General features: G+C 51.5%; 1 protein-coding gene across 1 annotated transcript in view; it reads left to right on the forward strand.

Moving 5' to 3' along the window:
- Nucleotides 1-15,632, forward strand: part of CHSY1 (chondroitin sulfate synthase 1) — a gene marked incomplete at its 5' end in the record, with an annotated part of 30,568 nt that overhangs the window by 2,609 nt on the left and 12,327 nt on the right. The window contains one exon of the mRNA XM_081114830.1: nt 8,947-9,442. Within this exon, the coding sequence (XP_080970956.1) occupies nt 8,947-9,442 (496 nt within the window). The remainder of the gene's footprint in view (nt 1-8,946; nt 9,443-15,632) is intronic.

Genomic DNA, 15,632 nt, shown 5'->3' on the forward strand with positions numbered 1-15,632 from the left:
GCCCGGGTTGCGGGCTCAATCCCGCCCTCCCCCCCAACCCCCCCAGTAGGGTGCGTGCAAGGAGGCAACCAATCAATGATTCTCATTGATGTTTCTATCTCTATCCCTCTCCCTTCCTCTCTGAAATCAATAAAAATAAAAAGTTAGCTGGAATCCTCCTGCACAAGGTGGGACTCTGGTTTGTCATGGGGTGTGGTCAGCTTTCATCTCCCTAAAAGGCAAATTCATTCCAATTCTTCCTTTGCCTTAGCAAACACTCCAGTGTTTTTGGTTTCTTTTTTTTTCTTTTTAATTTATTTCAGAGAGGAGGAGAGAGAGAGAAACATCAATGATGAGAGAGAATTGTTGATCAGCTGCCTCCTGCACGCCCCCTACTGGGGATGGAGCCTGCAACCTGGGCATGTGCCCCAACCAGGAATCAAATCTGGGACCTCCTGGTTCATAGTTCGACGCTCAACCACTGAGCCACACCGGTCGGGTTGTCTCCTGGAGTTTCATTCTGAGTGAATTAGCAAGACCTAGTTTAGGCAGGAAAGGGAGGCGATTGCATTCTGTTTTGAGCAGTAAATTCTGCCTGGCGTGTGGGCGGTCAGTTGTAGGGAAGCAGGGAGATGTTAGGAGGGGGCCTGGGTGGGGGTGCGGCTGGCTGGGGCTAGTGGGGGGCGATGGGGAGAAGCGGGCGGTCCCTGGGCCAGAGTTAAAGATGCGCTGACGGAACGTCCATGACTTGTAAGCAACGAAGAGTTAGCGGGACTTCTAGGATTTTGCCTTGAAAGGCAGGGGGTGATTGTGTCACCCCTGGGGGCGGGGAAGGCCTGAGGGGGAATCGGTCTTTAGGGGAAGGAGGTGAGTCAGCAGAGAGCTGGGTTTGCACAGGAAGAGTTGTTAGCGCTTTCCGGCACATGGGTGGGTGTATTGTTGGTTTCATCCACGTAATAAATTTATTTTCAAAAATTGAGAGGAGATTTGCATCTAAGGTGATTGTATTGGTGAAGCTCCGAACCGATCTTGAGCTAAGATTCCTTGAAGGTTCTGGGTGGCTGGAGATGTGCAAAATACCTGCGACGGTTGCTTTGACTCCTGCAAAGGATTTGTATTCGAGGTCATTTCATTGCAAAATGGTCCCGTGAGTCCCCCGTAACGATGTGTCATGTTGGTTGGTGACAGGTCATCAGTACGCCTGGGTTCCTTGCGTCTTCCATTACTAGTTGCAACTCATATTCTTCCCTTTAAAAAAATAAAATAAATGACATTGTTTGATATACAGAAGTTACATCTTCAGGCCTCGCCAGTTTGGCTCAGTGGGTAGAGCATTGGCCTGGGGACTGAAGGGTCCCGGGTTCGATTCCAGTCAAGGGCACCGGTCTAGGTTGCAGGTTCCCTGTCCCTGGTCCGGGCACGTGCAGGAGGCAACCCATCGATGTGTGTGTGTGTCTCTCTCTCTCCCTCCCACTCTCTCTAAAAACCAATGGAAAAATATTCTCCGGTGAGGATTAACCAAAAAGAAAAATAGTTACATCCTCATGTCGTTCATTTTTTTAATTTTTATTTAAATCCCCACCCCAAGCTCAGAAAGTCATGATCCAGGAGAGAGTTTTAAAAGTAACTTTTTTTTTCCCCCCTAATCGTAAAAGGGGTAGGAACATCACCAGCCCTGGTTTCCCTCCCGGTGGTGAGGCCATCTCCATCCTACTCCGCATTCCTGGGTCTGTTTCTCGAGCTTCCGATTTGGTTCCCTTGATCTTCCTGTCTGTTCTCCGGCCAGTCCCACCCGTGGAAGGGACTGGAAGTCAAATAATATTTTAATTTCCGGTGGACAAGGGCCCCTTTGTTACTCTTCTGTCCCCGGCACTTCTTGGCTACACTTCACCTGTTCTTGCTGGGAGAGTTTGGATGTTGTTTAGCGATTTAAAAAAGTAATGGTTGGATTAGAAGCCTACATCGTTAGATTTTCAGTCCATTTTTAGACCGAGGGCACTGACCTAACCCAACACCTCTTTTTTTAATTAGTTTTTATTGATTTCGGAGAGGAAGGGGGAGAGAGAGAGAAAAACATCAATGATGAGAGAGAATCATGGACCGGCTGCCTCCTGCACGCCCCACACTGGGGATCGAGCCTGCAACCAGGGCATGTGCCCTGACCGGGAATCGAGCTGTGACCTCCTGGTTCAGAGGTGGATGTTCAACCACTGAGCCACACCAGCCGGAATAACCCAACACCTTTTATTTGTCTTGGTTCCTAGCTGCCCTGAGCTGAAGACGAGGAACTGTGTTTCTGTTCGTTTTTGTTGTTGTTGTTGTTGTTAATCCTCCCCTGATTTCCGTTAATTTTTAGAGAGAGTGGGAGGGAGAGGGAGAGACTGAGAGAAACATCAGTGTGAGAGACACACACACACATTGATTGGCGGCCTCCTGCACATGCCCCGACCAGGGCTGGGGATCGAGCCTGCAACCGAGATACGTGCCCTGGACTGGAATCAAACCCAGGACCCTTAAGTCCAAAGGCCGACGCTCTATCCACTGAGCCACACCAGCCAGGCCTTGTTCTTTCTTTGCTTTCTCAGAAGATAGAGGGGGATGGTTTCCCTTCGTAGCCCTGGGCGGGACAAAGGGCTCCGGGATAGATTCGCATCAGTCTGCGGGGAGTTGCGGGAAGAAAGCTTGAGAAACGCCAGCTCTGGATCCCGGAATCTCATGGCAAGATGTCACCCCCCTGATGGCCTTGTCCCATGTCCCTTTTCCCACCCTCGGTGAGGGTGCCTCTCCCGCCTCCTGGAACTCAGTAGGACTTTGCTTATCTGGAGACTTTAGAGCAGCACTTGCTCTCTCAGAATTCAGTTTGGCACTCTCGGTACATCTGTATCCATCCAAGTGGTCAGCCTGTAAGGGAGTTTTTGGAGCACAACCCATCGCACGTTCTCAGTTACCTGCCCAAGAAGACGGGCGAAAAACATGGCGAAAACGGTGAGGCGGGGAGGCTGGTGGGGGCGGACTCGATGCCCTCAAATGGGTGGAATCGTCCAAGGAGAGTCGCGGTTGTCTACATTATCCCCGGTTGTGTTCGTTTCCTTTTAATTATATTTTTCTTGATTTTAGAGAGGAAGGGCTGGGGAGAGAGAGATAAAAGCGATGAGGGCCGGCCAGCGTGGCTCAGTGGTTAAGCGTCGACCTATGAACCAGGAGGTGACTGTTCGATTCCCGATCAGGGCACATGCCCGGGTTGTGGGCTCCATAGGGGGCGTGCAGGAGGCAGCCGATCCATGAGTCTCTCTCATCATTGGTGCTTCTCTCTCTCTCTTTCCCTCTCCCTTCCTCTCTGAAATCAATAAAAAAAAATATTTTAAAAAATAAAATAAAATAAGGGTTCAGGAAAGGCCTGTCACAGGCTCCTGCCCCTCTTTGCTTCATCTTTTATGTGTACAGGTTTCAGAGAAGAAGGGAGAGGGAGAGAAACATAATGATGACAGAGAATCACGGATTGGCTGCCCCCTGCCCCCACCCTTCCGGGGATAAGCCCGCAACCTGGGCACGTGCCCTGACGGGGAATCGAACCAGTGACGCCCAACCCACTATGCCATACCGGCCAGGGCCAGCCCAGCTCTGAGTGTGTTACATTGTAGGCAGCTGCAAGACTGCTGGGCCCAGATGGCACGCTGGCTCCCGGCTCCCTGGCACTTGGCCGGGGCCATTCCTGTGTCAGCCCGTTAATCCCGTCCGGAAATGTAGGGCTGAGCACGCCTGTCTGGTTACTGGAATTCGATTTTCCTCGGTTACCGGAACATCACGACGTGGAGGGGATCCCCGGGGGAATGGGGTGACCGCACGTGTCACGGGGACCCCGTGTGTTAATGTGCCTACTCAGCGCTGCCGCCTGCTGTCAGCATCGTTTTTCCCTCTGGCCCCGAATGGAATTGGGGGAACCAGAAACAGCGATGATGTGGAAGTAGGGGCGCTGTCCACCTTTTCATTTTAACCTGGTGGTGTGTGAAGCATTTATCGCCACCGTCATTTGTTCTGTAGCCCCAGTACATTCGTTTTTGGTTGATTAAATACAGGCTGGAGGCGGGCCAGTGAGCTCAGTGGTTGGCGTCGACCTAGGAACCAAAAGGCCATGGTTCGGTTCCCGGTCAAGGGCACATGCCCGGGTTGCGGGCTCCATCCCCAGTAGGGGGCGTGCGGGAGGCAGCCGATCCATGATTCTCTCTCATCATGGATGTTTCTCTCTCGTTCCCTCTCCCTCTTATTCTCCCTCTCCCTTCCTCTGTAAAAATGAATTTTAGCCCTAGCCAGGCTCAGTGGATAGAGCATCGGCCTGTGGACTGAAGGGTCCCGGGTTCGATTCTGGCCAAGGGCACATGCCCCAGTTGCAGGCTCAATCCCCAGCAGAGGGGACGTGTAGGAGGCAGCCAATCGATGGTTCTCTCTCATCACTGATGTTTCTATCTCTCTCTCCCTCTCCCTTCCTCTCTGAAATCAATAAAAATATATATTAAAAAAAAATCAATTTTAAAAAACATATTTAAAAATTCCTTGCATTTTACACTTTTCAGTGGTCCATAAGATAGCTCCCCAGCACTTGAACTTGGGGACCATGTCATGAGGTCAGAATTCGCCTGTGTGCTCAGTGTCCACATTCTAATTCTGCCTTTCAGCGAGGGCGTATCTGCGGTCACTGCTCGCAGGGCAGGCTGCTGTTAGCTCCTGATACCCTGGGACCGCTCCTGGGCCGGAGCCCGGGCCATTGTCCAGGTGGGAAACCTGTAATCCACCCGCCAACAGCTTTGTTAAAGCCAAAAAGGAAAAAAAAAAGGTGACTGTAATTTGATTTGTCTTTTTTTTTTTTAATCTCCCCACCTTTGTACCTCCTTTCAAAAAGAATGTGAGATTGCTCACGGCGTAAGGTCCTTGCACAATGAGACAGTTAACGATTTTAAAAGAGGAAACCGCACATCCGGAAGCCACAGGGCACAGAAGCAGGCGCCTGCAGCTAAGCACCCCGGCTGTGCCGCTCCCCGTGTGCGTCAGGCCAGGTAACGGCCTGAATCACGCTCCTGACATCTGCCCGAACCTGTCCCTTCGGCTTCCGCAAGGCCTGGAGTCATCATTCTGAGGCTTGGTCTTTTCTGTCACTTTTTAATATATATTTTTATTGATTTCAGAAAGGAAGGGAGAGAGAATCACGGATCGGCTGCCTCCTGCACGTCCCACACTGGGGATCCAGCCCGCAACCCGGGCATGTGGCCTGCCCGGGAATCGAACCGTGACCTCCTGGTTCATAGGTTGATGCTCAACCACTGAGCCACGCCGGCCGGGCTATTGTATACGTGTAATTCCTGGGATCTGTCAGTTCTCAGGGTAAAACTCTATTCTCCCTCCTTCCCTTGACTCCAAATTCTGAGATAATTTGATCATCTGAGTCCCTTCAAACTTAGCACTGTGACCCTCAGACGACATGTGTCGTCGTGATTTGGTGGAACTCACAGACAATCTCCCCTTCTTACCTATCGTAAATAGCAAAACTAAAAGTGTAGAAAATTGTGAGAGAAAGTACCCAATCTTACTCCATTTGTCTTTGAATTTTTGTCCATTGAGTAGAGTGAAGCCTGTTTTTACTGCACAAGTAAAAGTTCCTGTTGTGTCTCATCTTTTCAGTATTTTTTGGATGCTCTTTAACTTAAAGCTTTCCCCCAAATGTAAATTATTTTCTAACCCTAAAAGCACCTCTCTGTGGTTGCAGAAAATTTAGCAGATGTAGAGAACGCAAAGGAGAAAGTGAAATAAATCCTTTCTGATCCTTCATCCAAAAACACCCAGAGTAGGGCTGGCCGGTGTGGCTCAGCAGTTAGAGCATCGGACCCCCCCCCAGACCAGAGGGTCATGGGTTCGATTCCAGGTCAAGGGCACATACCTGAGTTGCAGGTTTGATCCCCAGCCCTGCTCAGGGTATGGGTGGGAGGCAACCAATCAGTGTGTCTGTCTCTCTCTCTCTCTGTCTTTTTCACTACCTACTCCCTTCCGCTCACTCTAAAAAAGTCAATGGAAAAATATTTTCTGGTGAGGATTAACAAAAAAAACCAGTAAGCACTTGAAGGTAGAATTATACATTGTTAATAATAGTCATAATCCACACCACAAGTCTATATACCACTGTCTGCTTTGTAAATTTTTTAAAAACATTTTTGTGGGTTTTGTTGTTAATTCTCACACGAGGATATTTTTCCATTGATTCTTAGAGTGAGTGGAAGCGAAGGGGAGAGAGAGAGAGAGAAACATCGACGTGAGAGAGACATATCAATTGCTTGCCTCCCGCATGAGCCCCAGCCAGAGCCGGGGATGGAGCTGCCCACCCAGGTACGTGCCCTTCCTTGACCGGAATTGAACCCGGGACCTTTCAGGCCACAGGCCGGCGCTCCATCCACGGAGCCAAACCATCCAGGGCCACTTTGTAAACGCATCTCTACATGACGAACGTGGACCCAGGACCGCGGTCACGCCAGAGATGCAATTTCGCCCAGAAATGCATCTGACATAGTCGTTCTTAAAGCGACACGACGTAGTAGAAACAGAAACCCTGGAGATGCCCACCCGGCAGCGGGTTCCTTGGGGCTGGCGTGGGCCGGCTGCACTGCCCTGCTGTGATTCCCTCGCTGGCAGGACGGCGCAGCAGCCGGCGGGCGGAAGGCTGCTTGGCACGCTCACATTTCAGGTGTCTTATCTGGGCTCGGGCAAGAGCCGATTATCAGGCGGCGGAAAGCCGAGCTGGCGGGCAGGGCCTTTGCCAGTGCGCTGTGGTTTCAGCCGAGTGGGAGCTCTGTGCCCGGTGGCCACCGTGGCGACGGCAGAGTGGACGTTTGCTGGGGAGCGTGAGGGAGCTGACCTTTTCCCGTCACAGCAGCTTTTCCTTCATTTATTTCACATCATTAACCCACGCCCCCCCTCTCCCCCCAGAACGGTAGATCACCTGGCGTGTTGAGAGCCCTCTGACGCGGTGGAGCTGTTTAAACTACAGGCGCCCCAAGTGAAAAGAGCATCATTTCTTGAGATTGGAGGGTTTACGAAAACTTCAGATCGCCCTGGCCGGGGTGGCTCAGTGGTGGAGCGTCATCCCATGCACCAAAAGGTCGCCGGTGCGATTCCTGGTTAGGGCACAGGCCCGGGTTTCAGGCTTCATCCCCAGGAGGCAGCAATCCATGATTCTCACATCAGTGCTTCTCTCTCTCTCTCTCTCCCTCATTTCCTCTCTCTACAAAATCAATTTAGCCCGGCCGACGTGGCTCAGTGTTTCAGCATCGACCTATGAACCAGAAGGTCATACTTCCATTTCCAGTCAAGGGCACATGCCCGGGTTGCGGGCTCCATCCCCAGTAAGGGACGTGCAGGAGGCAGCCGATCCGTGATTCTCTCTCTTGTCATGGATGTTTCTATCTCTCTCTCCCTCTCCCTTCCTCTCTGAAATCAATAAAAAATCTATTTTTAAAAAATAACATTTTAAAAAAAAACGTCACATTAAGAGATTTGCCTCCAGCCACCAGTCCTTGAAGATGAGAAAAGGGCCACGCGTTTTCCCCTGGGTTCCCTAAAAAGGAAAAGAGAATTGGGTGGAGTTAACCATAAAACTGCACAGAGGCTGTGGCGGTGGTTTGAGGTTAGATTGTCTGCCTTTGAAATTAATTGGTTTCTCTTCTTGGACAATGACCTCATTTCAAGTCATGGTTTAGGCATTCAGCGTGTTGGTGATGGTCGCTCTGGTCTGGCTGGTGGGCCAGATTTTGACCCTCAGTCTCTCTATGAAGGATCCTGGTGTCTTAAGGGAAAACACTTGTCAGGTTTAAAGTCTTGTTCGACTTTGACCCTGACGTTGTCTGAGATGGATAGTACAACGGAATTCTAACCACCCGGCCAGCGTGGCTCAGTGGTTGAGCGTCCACCTATGAACCACGAGGTCACTGTTCAATTTCCGGTCAGGGCACATGCCCGGGTTGCAGGCTCGATCCCCAGTGTGGGGTGTGCTGGAGGCAGCTAATCAATGATTCTCTCTCGTCATTGCTGTTTCTCTCTCCCTCTCCCTTCCTCTCTGAAATCAATAAAAATATATTATTAAAAAAACCCCACAGAATTCTAACCCAGAATAAAAGGTGAGAGTCACCTTTACCCCCTCAGACTTCCCATTAGGGATTCATGCTGTTTTGATCCTTCAAGTCACTGTCACCATAATAAACCCAAATCTAGCCATTACGTGAGAGAAATATACTGGGTGGGACATTTGGGGGGAACCGTGTTTTTTTATCTTACTGTGGCTATATTCACCGATTGAAATATCCTGTATGAGATGTTTTTCCTAGAAGTTGACTATTTCATCTCTTCTTTAAAATGTTTTTTATTATTTTCCGAGAGTAAGGGAGAGGGAGAGAGAGAGAGAGAAACATCCATGATGAGAGAGAATCATGGATCGGCCGCCTCCTGCACGCCACACACTGGGGATGGAGCCCGCAACCCGGGCCTGTGCCCTGACCGGGAATCGAACCGTGACCTCCCGGTTCATAGGTTGACGCTCAACCACTGAGCCACGCCGGCCGGCCTGGTTGCGTTTTTATTTTGTGGAGTGGAGGAATTTGTAGCCAGAGAGCCGAGAGTATCAGCAAATTCGCCTGAACATTCCTCCCTCGGTGGCCTGGTCATCGGGTTTCCCGCCGTCGCCAAAACCCCCTCCGTCCTGGACCCGCTTCTACACTCCCTCGTCCTTTTTTGTTGTTGTTGTTGGGATTCTCTGAGAATGAATGGGGACTTGGCCGTCCCCCGGCGGCGGCGGCGGCGGCGCGAGGGCTTCCGCTGATCGAGTGGCTTCTTATCAGATCCCCCTTTGAAACGCAGCAGCAGCAGATACACGGGGAAACGAGGCGCCCGGCCCGCGCCACCCTCTCACGCCCCCTCCGTTTCCCGTTCCAGGACGTGGTCCAAGACGATCCCCGGGCGGGTGGAGTTCTTCTCGAGCGAGGGCTCCGACACGTCCATCCCCATCCCCATCGTGCCGCTGCGGGGCGTGGACGACTCCTACCCGCCCCAGAAGAAGTCCTTCATGATGCTCAAGTACATGCACGACCACTACCTGGACCAGTACGAGTGGTTCATGCGGGCGGACGACGACGTGTACATCAAGGGGGACCGGCTGGAGAGCTTCCTGCGCAGCCTCAACAGCAGCGAGCCCCTGTTCCTGGGCCAGACGGGCCTGGGCACCACGGAGGAGATGGGCAAGCTGGCCCTGGAGCCCGGGGAGAACTTCTGCATGGGGGGGCCCGGCGTGATCATGAGCCGCGAGGTGCTGCGCCGGATGGTCCCTCACATCGGGAAGTGCCTGCGGGAGATGTACACGACCCACGAGGACGTGGAGGTGGGCCGCTGCGTGCGGAGGTTCGCGGGGGTGCAGTGCGTCTGGTCGTACGAGGTAAGAACGCAGACACACACCCGTCTGGTTTGTTTGTTTTTAGATATTTTTATTGACTTGGGAGAGGAAGAGGGAGAGAGAGAGAAACATCCACGATGAGAGAGAATCACGGATCGGCCGCCTCCTGCACGCCCCACACTGGGGATGGAGCCCGCAACCCGGGCGTGTGCCGTTTACCGGGATTCGAACCTGGTTCACAGGTCGATGCTCAACCACTGAGCCACACCTGACGGGCTGCATACCTTCTGTGCTTTTGACCCGATGCCTCAAATAGTAAGTAGATGACATCTGGGGCCCAAAGGAGCGATGGTTTACGCAGCTCGCGCCGATCCTGTCGCGATTATCCAGAAAACGTGTCCGGTCACCTCCTGCTGGTCCCACAGATGTGGTTGCAACAGCGTGGGGGTGCTCCCCCTCTCCCCGTCCCTCCAGAGACCTGGCTTTTCTCCTCTGGTCATGTTGACCCACGCAGTTTACAAACGTCCCTGTTTTCAATCCATAAAATGAGTAATGGTGTTTTCAAAAGCCAATAGCATGGGGCTTTGTACGTCTTTTCCAACCTTGGCTGTTCAGATAGCTGTTTTGATCTGTAAGTCTGCAATATAGTTGTTCCTTTCAGCATCCGTGGTAGGCGGTTTCTGAGTCATCTTGAGACAAAGGTGCAAGATTTTTTTTTTTTATTTTAATATATTTTTATTGATTTCAGAGGGGGAGGGAGAGGGAGAGAAACATCAATGATGAGAGAGAATCATGGATCGGCTGCCTCCAGCCCGCCCCACACTGGGGATCGAGCCCACAACCCGGGCAGGTGCCCTGACCGGGAATCGAACCGTGACCTCCTGGCTCCTAGGTCGACGCTCAACCCCTGAGCCACGCCGGCCGGGCCAGAGATGCAAGTGTTTGAAGGATGTCTCCACGGGGACGTTTCTAGAGAACATGAGTCCACTTTGACTTCGCTCTGTGTTCATTGGCAGATGCACGCCCCTTGCCTGCGATCACGGGATCCAGTGTTAGAGTGGAAAGAATTATGCAGGTTGGGTTGTGTAGAGATTGATAAACTCCCGATAGTCGTGAGCAGCAGGGGAAATCGCCGGACCTTTTGTCCAAGAAAAAGAAAACACACTTTCTGATGTAAATTGCTAGCTCTTTTCCCCGGAGTTAATTTTCCAAGGCGCTTGCGGGAGGAAGACGTATTAATGGCCGGACGTGTCTTCCCGCCGGACTTGCTTTTCCCAGTGTCTCCTTGTCGCTCTATGTCTTCCTTCTGAACTTCTGGGGGCGTGGACGAGTTGGAGTACATGGGAAGTCGTCTTCGTGTAGTTTGTGATTATGAAAGATACATTTTCCATCCCAAACGGGAATTCGGCGAGCCCCCTGATCTCCGAGCGCACCCGACACAGGCGACACCTCACCAGATTTAGGGGGGGGGGGTCCCTGTTCTCATGGATTTTTTATTTTTTTTGCTTTTGTTTTTTTTAATTTTTTTATTGAGTTCAGAGAGAAAGGGGGAAGGAGAAAGACATAGAAACATCCATGATGAGAGAGAATCATCCATCCGCTGCCTCCTGCACACCCCCCCACCGGGGGGGATCAAACCTACAACCCAGGCGTGTGCCCTTGACCGGGATTCGAACCGTGACCTCCTGGTTCCTAGGTCAGTGCTCGACCACTGACCCACACGGGCCGGGCTGTGTCATGGATTTTGGGCAGCAAGGAAAGCGGGTTGGGTATTTCATGCCGTTTTCGGCAGAATACAGCTGGCAGGCTCCCTCTCCCTTCCTCTCTCTGAAATAAATTTTTAAAAATATTTTTAAAAGAGAGAGAGAGAGAGTCACTCGAGATGTTTGTTACAGAGCGAATTTCCAGGCCCAAACCCAGAGCCAGGCTCTTGGCGGTGGAGCCGGAGGAGCCGCTCTGTTTACGGCTCCTCTGGCGAGGTCTTTTGGTTGCTCGTGTCCTGAGCACCATCCGAGCCCTTCAAGCTCTGACAGCATTTCCGGTGACGTCTTCGCTGGAGGCGGAGGTTATCTTTCCGTCAGTCAGAGAGGGAGGGAGAGAGAGAGGAGAGATTGATTGATTTAGAGAAACATCCATGATGAGAGAGAATCATGGACCGGCTGCCTCCTGCACGCCCCCCACTGGGGATCGAGCCCACAACCCGGGCATGTGTCCTGACCGGGAATCGAACCATGACCTCCTGGTTCCTAGGGTGAGGCTCAACCCACTGAGCCACACCGGCCGGGCATCATAAATATTTGGCAGGCTAATGCCTGACATGGTTTTTCCCTTTCTCCCCTCCGCTGTGCCACCGCGTTAAGTGCAACGAGTTGTGGAGCCAGATAGAAGCCGGTGACGGCGAGCGCTGGTCCGCAGTAAATCCCCCGTAACGGCCAGGGAAGGGGCCGCCGTCGATGTGACCCCGCACACAGATCGCACGTGGCCCGAGGTGCAGGCGACAAGCACTTTCACGCCGGAACAAAGCGGCATTTTCCGTCGCTTGTTGTCCCCGCGGTGGATTTCACAAATGTCTTGTTGATGCGCCCGGGTGATCCATGCTCCTCAGACCTCAGCTGCTTTTTTGTTTTTTTTAAGCCTCGGCGATGGTTGGTCGCCATGAACCATAACTTGAGATTTGCTTATCAACAAATTTCATTTAAAAAAAAAAAAAAAGTAGTGGCACCCTGGCTGGCGTGGTTCAGTGGTTAGAGCGTCGGTCCCTGCACCAAAGGGTCTTGGGTTCGGTTCCTGGTCAGGGGCACATCCCTGGGTTGCAAGTTCAATCCCTGGCCCAATCAGGGCATGTGCAGGAGGCAACCAGTTGATGTGTCTCTCCCACACCGATGATTCTGTCTCTCTCCCTCCCTCCCTCCCTCTCTCCCTCCCGCCCTCCGAGTCTCTCTCTTAAAAAAAAAAAAAAAAGGAAAAAATATAATCGGGTGAGGATTAACAACAAAAGTAGTTACAAGTTTTTATTAATGACTGTGGCGCCTCTGACATGCACACATTATTTTGGATAATCTTCCCTCTTGGAGGCGGGACTTAATTCCCCTCTGCTGGCCTGTGACTCATTTTTAATGAATGGCGTAGGGAATGGAAAAAAATATTAAGCCCTGGCTGGTTTGACTCGGTGGATGGAGCGTCGGCCTGCGGACTGTAGGGTCCCAGGTTCGATTCCAGGTCAGGGGCACGGGCCTCGGTTGCAGGCTCGATCCCCAGTAGGGGGCGTGCAGGAGGCATCGGATCCATGATTCTCTCTCATCATTGATTGATGTTTCTCTCTCTCCCTCTTCCTTCCTCTCTGAAATCAATAAAAATATATTTAAAAAGAAAGAAAGCCCTAGCCGGTGTGGCTCAGTGGATAGAGCGTCGGCCTGGGGACTGAAGGGTCCCAGTCCCAGGTTCGATTCCGGCCAAGGGCACATGCCTGGGTTGCGGGCTCAATCCCCGGTGTGGGGCGTGCAGGAGGCAGCCGATCCATGATTCTCTCTCATCATTGATGTTCCTATCTCTCCCTCTCCCTCTCTGAAATCAATTTTAAAAATAAAGAAGAGCCCTAACCGGTTTGGCTCAGTGGATGGAGCGTTGGCCTGCGGACTGAAGGGTCCTGGGTTCGATTCCGGTCAGGGGCATGGACCTGGGTTGTGGGCACATCTCCAGTGGGGGGTGTTCAGGAGGCAGCTGATCAATGTTTCTCTCTCTTGGATGTTTCTAACTCTCCTCTCCCTTCCTCTCTGTAAAAAATCAATAAAATATATTTAAAAAAAGAAAGAAAGAAGAAAAAGATGTTTCAAAAGAAAGGAAGAGTACTTGGGACCCAGGGATGCTCTAACTGGACACAGACGTGAGGTTGCTGCGTCCGCCGCGGTCTCGTGTTCGCTGCCCAGCGCCCCCGGGGAAGTGGGGTGAGGCCTGAAAGAGTGGCCCTCTGTCCGTCTGAGTGGGCATTGTGCAGGATGTGAGTTTTAGCTTCTTGACTTCTAGGAAATCGCAGACAGAGAGGCCTTTGTTTGCGAAGGGCTGCAGACTCCATCCCTCATAAAGAGCTTATCATCCGAGCGAGCCCATAACGCGCCGTGTTATTCCTGTAAGAAATGCGTAATGGTCCCAGGGCAGCGAACCTGCTCCCGGGCAACAAAGGCCCTTTCAGCGTCCGCGCGGCCAGGCCAGGCCAGCGCCCCCCATCCGTCACGTCACCACGGCTGACCCCGCCTGGTTCGTTTCTGTTCTCGCTCAGTGAACACTCGCAGGGAGAGAGGGGTTTGTATCAGGTTATTTTCTCTGGTGCCTGACATTTATTGCAACGATTTCTCTCTTTAAAAAAAAAAAAAAAAAAAAAAAGCCCTTACTGGTTTGGCTCAGTGGATAGAGCGTTGGCCTGCGGACTGAAGGTTCCCAGGTTCGATTCCTGTCAAGGGCATGTACCTGGGTTGCAGGCACATCCCCAGTGGGAGGGTGTGCAGGAGGCAGCTGATTGATGTTTCTAACTCTCTATCCCTCTCTCTTCCTCTCTTTAAAAAAATCAATAAAAAATATTTTAAAAATATATATATGCCCTAGCGTCAGCCTGTGGACTCAGGGTCCCGGGTTCGATTCAGGTCAGGGGCATGTACCTTGGTTGTGGGCACATCCCCAGTAGGGGGTGTGCAGGAGGCAGCTGATCGATGTTTCTCTCTCTCATCGATGTTTCTAACTCTCTATCCCTCTCCCTTCCCCTCTGTAAAAAATCAATAAAATATATTTAAAAATATATATATATATGTTTCTATTGATTTCAGAGAGAGAGAGAGAAACATCAGTGAGGAGAGTGAATCATGGATCGGCTGCCTCCTGCATGCCTCACACTGGGGATCGAGCCCGCAACCCGGGCGTGTGCCCTGAGCGGGAATCGAACCGTGACCTCCTGGTTCATACGGCGATGTTCCACTGAGCCACACCGGCCGGGCTTAGTGCCTTATTTATAGCTGAGTCCAGGCTGATGCGCTTGCCTTTGGTCCCGTGTTTCCGACCGTTTGTACTTGGGGCCGGTGGCGTTTGATTTTTCGAGTCTTGTTACTATGAAGCCTGGGCAGGCCTCTGCTTGGCTCTCGTGAGGAAACTTGCCGAATCGATCTGCTTGGAGGCCGGGGTTGGTCCCCTCTCCCCACCCCCACCCCCCGCCCCGTTCGTTTTATGGCTGTTCGGGTGCCTTAGGCGTCTGCACTATTAGTGCAGGTCCGAACAGCTTACAGCAGATAAACACATTCCGTGCGTCCTACCAGGTGAATATTAAGGAGCCGAGAGCGATTTTTTTCTTTATGTAGAAACTTTTCTTTATTTTTTCTTTATTTATTCCTTTCAGAGAGGAAGGGAGAGGGAGAGAGAGAGAAACCTCCATGATGAGAGAGAATCATGGAGCGGTTGCCCCCTGCGCGCCCCCTATTGGAGATCGTGCCCGTATGCGCTCTGACCCGGGAATCGAGCCTGAGACTCCTCCGTCCAGGGGCAGACGCTCTGACCACTGGGCAACACGGGCCAGGGCTGAGGGCCGGAGTGACCAGTTTTTAAATACAGTTGTTCGCTGGCAAAGTGGGGAGGCACTTGGTAATACTAACTCCTCCCATTCTTAAGTTTTACGTGGGTAACTCTTTCCTCCTCTTCCAGCCAAAGATTTTTTGTTTGTTTCCAAAGATGCGGTGTCGGGGAAAAAGCTTATCTTCCCATCTGAGGTGGTGTGTGGTTTCATTTTCCTTTTGACTATAAATGCTATGTTAATATTTAAAAGAAAAACTGTCAGGAGTGGACTAATTCTGAGAAACAGACAAGATTTATTTACGTGTTTCTCCCCCTTTAGGTTTCTTTCTTTGCTTTTGGTTTTGTTTCCTTCTGTCTGTTGTTGTTTCTCTTTAGTAAAAATGTTCCTTTTAGCCCGGCCGGCGCGGCTCAGTGGTTGAGCGTCGACCTGTGAACCAAGAGGCCGCCGGTTCGATTCCCGGTCAGGGCACAGGCCCGGGTTTCGGGCTCCATCCCCACACGTTTTCTCACGGGTTACAAAGTGTGTGTTTCATCCCTCCCTTCTCTGTCGCCAGGTTACTGAGGTGGCCAAACACGGCTCTCTTCTCTGCCTCCCTGGCTTCCTATTGAGCATCATTCTTTCAATGAGTGGCTTTTTTGTTTGTTTTAAATATATGTTATTGATTTTTTACAGAGAGGA

Source organism: Myotis nattereri (genome assembly GCF_964212035.1).
Source record: "Myotis nattereri genome assembly, chromosome: 21".
In the NCBI taxonomy this organism is placed as follows: Eukaryota; Metazoa; Chordata; class Mammalia; order Chiroptera; family Vespertilionidae; genus Myotis; species Myotis nattereri.